At 40.7% G+C, this 10,572-nt stretch overlaps 1 protein-coding gene across 7 annotated transcripts in view; it reads left to right on the top strand.

Moving 5' to 3' along the window:
* Positions 1 to 10,572, top strand: part of NEXN (nexilin F-actin binding protein) — a 50,421-nt gene that overhangs the window by 37,434 nt on the left and 2,415 nt on the right. For all 7 annotated transcript variants that reach the window (XM_017531216.2, XM_017531206.2, XM_017531224.2 and 4 more), the window contains 2 exons: positions 70 to 267; positions 4,310 to 4,531. In XM_017531216.2, the coding sequence (XP_017386705.1) occupies positions 70 to 267; positions 4,310 to 4,531 (420 nt within the window). The remainder of the gene's footprint in view (positions 1 to 69; positions 268 to 4,309; positions 4,532 to 10,572) is intronic.

Below are 10,572 nucleotides of genomic sequence, written 5' to 3'. Positions count from 1 at the left end.
TTCTAGAAATAGTCCCCTTTTTAGTATGTATAATCCTGGGCAGAGTGATAAAATAATTATTTTAAATAGGTAGTAGATGATGACTCCCCAGAGATGTATAAGACAATCTCTCAAGAATCTCTTACACCTGGAAAACTGGAAATTAATTTTGAAGAATTATTAAAACAAAAGATGGAAGAAGAAAAACGACGAACAGAGGAGGAACGGAAGCATAAGCTAGAAATGGAGAAACAAGAATTTGAACAACTGCGACAAGAAATGGGAGAGGTAAGATTTTTAAGAAATATCTATTTATATTTCCCATATTTGTTAAGCTAAATATTTTACTTATATCACCTTAGAATAATTTTGTATTATTATTAACCTTTAGGATACTTGACATACTCCTATGAGGCAATTACATGTTACAGGCCTCTGCATAATTATGTGTACTTTCCAGTTCGTAATAACTACTCCTTGATAGTTTAATTATAAAATATCTAGGTTTGCAAGTGACTGAGCTATTACTGTTTATATTTTATGTAGTTATAAATATGCATGTTTATATTTAATATGTATTATATATAGACTATACAGTGCCAGCATCATGCTTCATGGGCATGCACCTTGTGCATTCGTAAGACTCCTCCATGTTCAGAAGGCCCTGCATTTGTGGTTTAATGCTGAGGTTGCTGTCTTGAAATTCTTTTTTGTGGTATGAACATGGCTCACTGCAGCCTTTACCTCCTGTGCTCAAGTGATCCTTGTGCCTCAGCCTTCTGTGTAGCTGGGACTTTAGGTCCCATGTCTGGCTAATTTTTATTTTATTTTATTTTATTTTGAGATGGAGTCTTTCTCTGTAGCCCAAGCTGGAGTGTAGTGGTGCGATCTTGGCTCACTGTAATTTCCACCTCCCGGGTTCAAGCGATTCTCTTGCCTCAGCCTCCTGAGTAGTGGGGATTACAGGCATGAGCCACCATGCCCCACTAATTTTTGTATTTTAGTAGAGATGGGATTTCACCATGTTGGCCAGGCTAGTCTCGAATTCCTGACCTCAGGTGGTCCACCCGCCTTGGCCTCCCAAAGTGCTGAGATTACAGGCATGATTTATATTTATATATAGTTATAAATAAGCATATTTATAACTATATATGCATATATGCCTAGCAATTTTTTTCATAGAGATTGGGAAGTCGCACTTTGTTGCCCAGACTGGTCTCAAACTGCTGGGCTCAAGCGACTCTCCCACCTGAGCCTCCCACAGGTCTGGGATTATAGGCATTAGCCATCACGCCCAGCCACTGTCTTGAAATTCTTTAGTTTATCTTTGAATTAGTGCCTATATAGGAGCCTTGCCTCACTAGAGCTTCATGCCGTCTTCCTGCCTCACTGGAATGAGTTCTCAGCAGCCCCCTTCCCAAGGCCCTGCCTAACCTCCTTCCCTCTTTGGACTCTGCGGTCATCCCGCTGGGTGGCTTGGGTTGCATGGGCAGCGGAAGAGAAAGGTAGAATGGGGGCCTGTATTCACCATCAGCCTTGGCCCCTGCCAAGGGCCAGGCCACGCACATGAACAGGGTCAGGGTCTAGGATGTAGCCTCATGACTTGGCCTGGCAATGCTATGGCATGTTTGGCAGGCAACTTGGTGGGGTCCTCTCACCAACTTACGACCTAGGAACCCAGTGGGTCCCTACATAGAGGTTGCAATCTGAAGTTGCCTGTTTTTTATGGGTTGGGGCAGTGGGCATGTGGGAAGGGAAGTTTTACTTCTCTGCCCCAGGTGTGGCTGGCAAATTATCTAGCTGACCCTGAGAATATAAATATAAATGTGTAAATAAATGCCAGGAATGTACTGTAGAAAAATATTTCAAGGCCTACGTACCTTATGAGTTGTGTATTTTCACCCCACATCGTCTAAAAAGTGGAAATAGTATAAAGGAATGTTTTCTCTTACCCCTTGGTTGAGTCAAGAAATTAAAGCCTCATGTCACATCATCCCAGACTATGATACCCTCTGCCTTCACCTTTTAAAACTCTGCCTAGAACTTTAGGTCATCTTCAGGAAAAGTATACCAGAAATACGTATAGTATTTTACCATTCCATATGGTGGGATTAGGGTTTAGTAAATATTACAAAGGACTAGTAATAACTCTGAAAAGTTAGGGGAAAAGAATCTGAATAAACGAATAAGATAAAATGGTATAAAGAATTGGAGCTGGCCAGGTGCAGTGGCTCATGTCAGCACTTTGGGAAACCAAGTTGGGCAGATCACTTGAGGTCAGGAGTTTGAGACCAGCCTGGCCAACATGGCAAAACCCTGTCTCTACTAAAAATACAAAAAGAGCTGGGTGGGTGTGGTGGCACCGCCTGTAATTCCAGCTACTAGGGGGGCTGAGGCAGGAGAATCGCTTGAACCCAGGAGGCAAAAGGTTGCAGTGAGCCAAGATACTGCCATTGCACTCCAGCCTGGGTGACAGAGTCAGACTCTGTCTCAAACAAACAAACAAACTAACTAACTAACTAAAGAATTGGAGCCCAATCGTGATTGATTCCTTTTTTTTTTTTTTCCTTTTCAAAAAGGCAGTCTGTATCAGGCTGGAGTGCAGTGGCGTACTCATAGCTCACAATAATCTCGAACTTGTGGGCTCAAGTGATCTTCCTGCCTCAGCCTCCCAAGTAGCTGGGACTACAGGCACACCCCACAACACCCAGTGAATTTTTTCCAAGATCAGGCTCAATCAGCACGTTCAGGGTGGTATGGCTGTAGACCTAGTGAATTGTTTGATTGAAGAGATGATGTCTTGCTCTGTTGCCCAGGCTGGCCTTGAACTCCTGGGCTCAAGTGATCCTTCCACCTTGGCCTCCCAATGTGTTGGGAGTACAGGTGTGAACCACTATGCCTGGCCAGTTGACTCCTTTTCTATCTTTGCTGGCAGAATGTATAATTAAGGATACAAGTGATATGTAGAGAAATGTAGATATTTTACCAAACTATATCTCCAGAAATGCTTATTTGTTAACTTGAGTATTGAGTGCTATTTAACTTTATAACACTATCATAAAATCAAAAGTAGGAAAAATTTTAGATACTCTGGATCTATTTAGAGATGAAGAAAATCAGGCTGGGCACAGTGACTCATACCTGTAATCCCAGCACTTTGGGAGGCTGAGGTGGGCAGATCACCTGAGGTCGAGAGTTCGAGACCAACCTGACCAACATGGAGAAACTCCATTTCTACTAAAAATACACAAATTGGCTGGTAGTGGTGGCGCATGCCTGTAATCCCAGCTACTTGGGAGGCTAAGGCAGGAGAATCGCTGGAACCTGGGAGGTGTAGGTTGCGGTGAGCCAAGACTGTGCCATTGCAATCCAGCCTGGGCAACAAGAACGAGACTACTCAAAAAACAAAAAACAACAACAACAAAAACTTAAATCCTACAGTCAGTAAGCAACTGGACAGAAGCCCGCACTGTACCAGAGCCAGGACTAGAATTCATATGATTCCTAGTCCAGTGTTCTTTCAATTATCTTTTTGCCTTCCCCTAACAAAGATTTTCCTACAAGTCCTAGAAAAAATTAATCTTGTCATGAATATTTTAGTTTTAGCAGGTTATCAAGGAATATAAGAGGATTTTAACAATATTCCTTAATGAAAATAGTATTTAAAGTAGAATAAGATGTTTTAAATAAAGCCTTAAATCTGTAGCACCATTTTGAGTTAGTAAATTTGGACACTGCATTTAGAGAAGAGGTTAAACTTTATTTTTGGTCTCAAGTAAGAAATAGGGCACACTTAGGCCGGGCGCGGTGGCTCAAGCCTGTAATCCCAGCACTTTGGGAGGCCGAGGCGGGTGGATCACGAGGTCAAGAGATCGAGACCATCCTGGTCAACATGGTGAAACCCCATCTCTACTAAAAAAATACAAAAAATTAGCTGGGCATGGTGGCGCGTGCCTGTAATCCCAGCTACGAAGGAGGCTGAGGCAGGAGAATTGCCTGAACCCAGGAGGCGGAGGTTGTGGTGAGCCGAGATCGAGCCATTGCACTCCAGCCTGGGTAACAAGAGCGAAACTCCGTCTCAAAAAAAAAAAAAAAGAAATAGGGCACACTTTTTAGATGATTTATTGTACAAACTAATATGCTGATACTCAACATACAATTTTTTTTTTTTTTTTGAGTCAGGCATGGTGGCGCATGCCTGTAGTCCCAGCTCCTTGGGGAGCTGAGGCAGGAGGATTGCTTAAACACAGGAATTCAAGGCCAGCCTGGGCAACATAGTGAGACTCTATCTAAAACAACAGCAAAAAACTTTTTTTTTTTTTTTTTGAAGGAAGAGGAAGAAAATGAAACCTTTGGATTGAGCAGAGAATATGAAGAATTGATCAAATTAAAAAGGAGTGGCTCTATTCAAGCTAAAAATCTAAAAAGCAAGTTTGAAAAAATTGGACAGTTGTCTGAAAAAGAAATACAGAAAAAAATAGAAGAAGAACGAGCAAGAAGGAGAGCAATTGACCTTGAAATTAAAGAGCGAGAAGCAGAAAATTTTCATGAGGTATATTACCTTTATTTTTTAACATACTTATGGTATAGTAATGATAATAAATTTAACAGAAGTAACACTGGCTTTGAAATAAGTTTTAGTACTTACAATTAATCATTGGTGTATATAGAGATCTGGGAAGTAAATAGCAAAAACACATTTAGATCTTAAATTTTGAAAGACTAGCACTGCTTCATAATCACCTTTATCAGTTTTAAAACCTATAGTGAATGTCAAATGGTTCACACTAGCAAAAATGTTCAAAAATATTTTTTGGCTGGGTTACGCCTATAATCCCAGCACTTTGGGAGGCCAAGGAGGGAGGATCACATGACCCAGGAGTTCTAGACCAGGCTGGGCAACATAGTGAGACTCCATCTCTACAAAAAAATTATATAATTAAAAAGAATATATTTTTTGGTATATGTTTTAGCTGAGTCAGTAGAACCAGCGTATATTCAAGTTAAACTCCAGATTATTCATACTTTCTTGTTTTTTAGATGAAACCCATACAGCCTCTAATATTTGCTCAAAGTTACAGCAGTAATTCAGTGTGAAAGAGCCTAAATGAGAATTCTGATGACATGAATTTGAATTATCTTCAAACATAAAATAAAGAGGCAATCACTGACCTGCAATCCCCCTTCTAGCTTAAGGACTATTTCTGTGATTATGAATACTGGTTTCAATGAGATCTAGAATTTTTTTTTCTGCCAAAATTGCCATATTTAACAGAATTTAATCTATATTCTAGAAATACATTTTGATCAAATATTCAGCTAGCAAAACGGGTATGGGAATTTGGGAGGGCCTTCAGAGGAGACTGGATAAAAGGACAGAATGAAGAAATTGTGTGCCAATTATTGGGATGCTAAGTAATTCATTATTATTGAAGCATGCACGAGTGCAAAGGACAGCAAAAGATAATGAAAATGCAAGCACAAGTGAGATGATCATGGAGTCTTAGATGACATGTGAAGCGATTTTTTAAAAACATGGATATTGGCTGGGCAGTGGCTCACACCCCTAATCCCAGCACTTCGGGAGGCTGAGATGGGTGGGTCACTTGAGCCCATTTCAAGACCAGCCTGGGAACATGGCAAAACCCTATCTGTATAAAAAATACAAAAAAAGTGTCCAAGCATGGTGGCGCACACCTGCAGTCCCAGCTACTCGGAAGGTTGAGGTGGGAGGATCGACCGAGCCTGGGTGGTTGAGTGGCTGCAATGAACTGTGATTGCATCACTGCACTCCAGCCTGGGTGTCAGAGCAAGACCATGTCTCAAAAACAAAACATAGATATTGCCAGACAGGTATTGTCTATGCAGCTAGATCATACTGAAGCTATATGGTGTTAGATACATGCATTAAAAAATTATTTGAGGCCGGCCGGGCATGGTGGCTCGCATCTGTAATCCAAGCACTTTGGAGGCCAAGGCAGGCGGATCACCTGAGGTAGGGAGTTCAAGACCAGCCTGACCAACATGGTGAAACCCTGTCTTAAAAAAAAATTATTTGAGGCCACGCGCAGTGGCTCACAGTGGCAATCCCAGAACTTTAGGAGGCCAAGGTGGGTGGATCACATGAGGTCAGGAGTTCAAGACCAGCCTGGCCAACACGGTGAAACCTCTGTCTCAACAAAAACACAAAAATTAGTTGGGCATAATGGGGGGTTCCTGTAATCCCAGCTACTCAGGAGGCTCAGGCAGGAGAATTGCTTGAACCTGGAGGCAGACGTTGCAGTGAGCTGAGATCACACCACTGCAATCCAGCCTGGCGACAGGGCGAGACTGTCTCAAAGAAAAAAAATATTATTTGACTACTATGTCCACAGGACAACATCAGTTAACTAAATTTACAGTCCCTGTTCATATTGGTGGGTTGGGGATTGGGGGAGGAAAACAGTTATCAGGTGGTTAACAAATTAAAGCTATGAAGATTAATAAAGCAGAATAAGGGAAATAAGAGTATGTGTTACTGTTTTGTACAGGGTGGTCAGAAAAGGCCTGAGGATTTGAAGTAGGGCTGGGATGGAAAGGACAGGTAAGTATATAGGAGTCAAAACTGGCAGGACTTGGGGATGGTGATGGAGAGGAAGAAAGAGGAAGGAATCATAGTAACAAGTATACAGTAACAATAAGGGAAATCAGTGTTTGGAAGGAAAAGAGGTTCCATAAGCTATTTCAGACAAATAGAGATGCTGTGAAACATCCAATCAATTCAGTATGCATCTGAGCTTGTGTAACATACAAGCCTAGGGCCCAGGCTAGTTGCAGATAAATCATCTCATCGTTGCTAAAAGCCAACACCATTTCTATTTTTTTATTTTTTTTGAAATGGGGTCTCGCTCTGTTGCCCAGTTTGGAGTGCAGTGGTGCAATCTCGGCTCACTGCAACCACCCCCTCTAGGGTTAGTGATTCTCCTGCCTCAGCCTCTCGAGTAGCTGGGATTACAGGTGCCCACCACCACACTCAGCTACTTTTTTGTATTTGTAGTAGGGACGGGTTTCACTGTCCTGACCTCATGATTCACCTGCCTCAGCCTCCCAAAGTGTTGGGATTACAGGCGTGAGCCACTGTGCCTGGCCGCAACCATTTCTATTTTTCAACATCTAAAAAATGTTGAACATTTTTAACGTGTTGGATCTGTTGTTTTGGGGATATATAAGTGGATATGTCTTTAAGTTCAGTCTAAGTATGTATAACTGAAGAAAATTCTAATTATTGTAAGTGCTATAATAGAAATTGTATACTTAGTGTTACAGGATCAAATTGGGTGGAGTCAATATACCTAGGACATGTTTAACAAGCTCAAGAAGGTGAGATTTAAGCTGAGTGTAAAGGCTGAATAAAAGTTGCAGGTAAAGAGGAGAAACATTCCAGATAGGAGAAGCCTTTCAGATTAACTCAGAGGTTGTAAAAATGTATCTGGGGAATGGAAAACAGGTTCAAAGGACTTCAACGCAAAGTTCACAGAATAGTGATAGGATACAAAGCTGTAAAAGTAGGTTGTGGCTAGTTAATGAAGGTCCTTTTAAACCTTGCAGGCACTATGATCTGGAGAACAATATTAATAATCAACTTTTTAGGTCAGAGTAAGAAAGGACTTATGTTTATGCAAGAATTCTGGGACCACAGAGGATGAACTGCAAGACAGGCATGAAGTTGGGGCCAAGGGAGAAAAACAGACCTAACTAACAAAATTAGGTTAGACTCAGGTATGGATAGGAGTCAAACATACAAACAAAAAAGGATTATAGGTTGCTTTTTGGGTGCTTGGTTGCAGATGGGCCTACCATTACTTCCAGATAACTAGATGATGCTATAGAGAAATCACGTCTGGGGAGGAGGGGTGAACAGTTTTGGTGATATTTGGGTAAGGTAAAGGTAGTCTAACATAGGTCCTAAACTCAGGTGAGGTGCAAGAACTACAGATTTTTATGGATAGCACTAGAAAGTACAAGTAGATAAAGCTGCTAAGAAAGTTAATTGTTGAAGGTGAATGATAAAACCCTGGAGAACACCAAAATTTAGTGGATGAATGGCCAAAGATCAGTCTTTATAGGTGTATCATGGAAAAGTTCAGTTCAATCAGCATGCACTTGCTTCCTTTTGTTAAGGATAGTGAAACCTCAGCTGTCGTACCCAAACCTACAAAATATGTAGGAAAGAATAAAAACATAAGATAGGTGACTTCTTGTTTTATTGCTATTAGTGACTCTCCAGCATACATGGATGTGATATTTGGACGTGGCTGAACTTCTATAACCCATCAGAGTATCCTGAATGGAGTTTCCTCTGGAGGACATTGAAGTCCCTCCTATCATACCTTTCTGAGTTAAAGGTGATTGAAAGTCTAAAAACTTGTTAGCAGCTGGGTGCAGTGGCTCACACCTGTACTCTCATCACTTTGGGTGGCTGAGGCAGGTGGATCACCTGAGGTCAGGAGTTTGAGACCAGCCTGGCCAACACGGTGAAACCCTGTCTCTACTAAAAACACAAAAATTAGCCGGGTGTGATGGCAGGTGCCTATAATCCAAGATATATGGGAGGCTGAGGCAGAATTGCTTGAACCCGGGAGGCAGGGGTTGCAGTGAGCTGAGATTGAGCCACTGCACTCCAGCCTGGGTGACAGAGCGAGACTGTCTTGGGGTGGGGGGGGGCGGCGGCGGCGGGGGAAGACAAAAAGAAAAATCAATGTTCAGTGTGTCTTCAAAATGTTTATATTCTTTCAAGGCTCAACTCATTTATGTAACGTTATCTAATCAAAGAATTCCATCCCAGGTCCTGTAGCACTTAAACACGTACCCCTCTTTTGGTACTTAAATGCTTTATATAATGTTTGAATTTCTAATTAGATTTTCCAGTAAAGTCTACTCCAAAACCATCTTATACCTCATTGTATCTCAAGGAAGATACACTGCCTAACTGCTGACTTAAAATGTGTTTTAATCTGGCTCTTCAGGGGCTCAAGAAAAGTTGACAACTGTACTTGACTGAAGGACAGTTCATAAACTTTCAGCGCAAGAGAAATTCTTCTACTTAATTTTCTAAATGCAGGTTTGAGGTAGCTAAATGAATAGTTATGAATTTGCATGAAGAGGCTAAAATCTGGAAGCCAAGTCAGTAACTGAGAAGGACACAGAATAGCAATTATTGTACCTGCTGGAATATTCCATCTTAAAGATTCAGTTTGTGAACAACAAAAAACAAGTGTATACTATGAACAAAAAGGTCCTTTTTATAATTTAAGTCTCAGAAGTCTGTTAAGACTACAGTAAGCAAAAGAAAATCATGGTTTAATCATTTTTTGTAGTCTTTTAAGTATAATAATAATGTTAAAAACCTCTATACCTTCATTAGCAACAACCACTCAGGCATTACATTTACGAAATGAAGGTAAATAATGGCACAAAATAGAATTTACACATCAGATAGCAGGTTGTCCCATGATTTTCCAATATCAAATAAAAATCTAATGCAGAACCAGAAAAACTATCCAAATTTTTTAACCTCCTTCTACTCCTTTCATTGGAAATGATGTAGGTACCAGGTGCGAGGTGCAACTTGAAACTGAGTGAAACACCTGAACCAGGATTTTTCTTATATAGGCAATTAAACTACTGCTTGTTTCAAATTTCCCTTTAGTTGGGTGTAACCTGGAGCAATTTCTTCATAGTACCATGAAAAATAAATGGTGAGATTTCCAACTAGATCCACAAATGCCTAAGTAGTTTAGAAACCAAAAGTCAACTACAACTGAAATACTTTAGAAACCATGAATTAACTACCCACGTTAACCCCACTCCACCCAAAGTGCTCTAGAAGACGTTATCATTACCAAATTATTATTTTCCTAGACAAACTATTTGACAGTTGACACTCTGCTCTTAAATCACTCCCTTATTTCCATGGCTTCCAACTCATCCCTCAATAGATGTCTCAAACATATTTTAATGATTTCCCCATTTTTGTCATTGTCTTTTTCAACAGTTGTCTCTGCCTGTTTTTCTACTTGTAAACACCCTTACTCGGTCATTTCACACGTTACATTATTTGGATGGAATTCATCAGGGACATAGTTCTAAGAAGGGTGAAAAAGGGAAAATCACTAAGTAGAAAGAACAGATTTCTCATATTATGTAGTAGGGAATGGTATGTTTTAACAATTACTAGAATGTATAGTATTCTGACCTTTTTCAATTAAGTGCTATTAAAACCAAGTGGAGTTGGTTAGACACACACAGGCTGGGATTCCAGTGATATTGTCATCTTTACATTCAGCAAAGACTATATAATCAAGAGAATGGTTCATAAATGTATCTATCACTTTTCCTGAACTTGGGAGTTAGAAAAATCTGAGTGTCGGCAGTGTAGCACAAATATGCATTACAAACATGTTAATCATTTTGTGCTTATAAACACCACCTTTAGAACTAGTAACACTTCTGGCCAGGTGGCTCACGCCTGTAATCCCAGCACTTTGGGAGGCTGAGGAGGGCGGATCACGAGGTCAAGAGATCGAGACCATCCTGGCCAACATGGTGAAACCC

The sequence above is a fragment of the Cebus imitator genome, unplaced genomic scaffold (assembly GCF_001604975.1).
Source record: "Cebus imitator isolate Cc_AM_T3 unplaced genomic scaffold, Cebus_imitator-1.0 Scaffold3, whole genome shotgun sequence".
Taxonomy (NCBI): Eukaryota; Metazoa; Chordata; class Mammalia; order Primates; family Cebidae; genus Cebus; species Cebus imitator.
The sequence above is the reverse complement of the archived record's forward strand: the minus strand, read 5'-3'. Positions and strand labels throughout refer to the sequence as shown.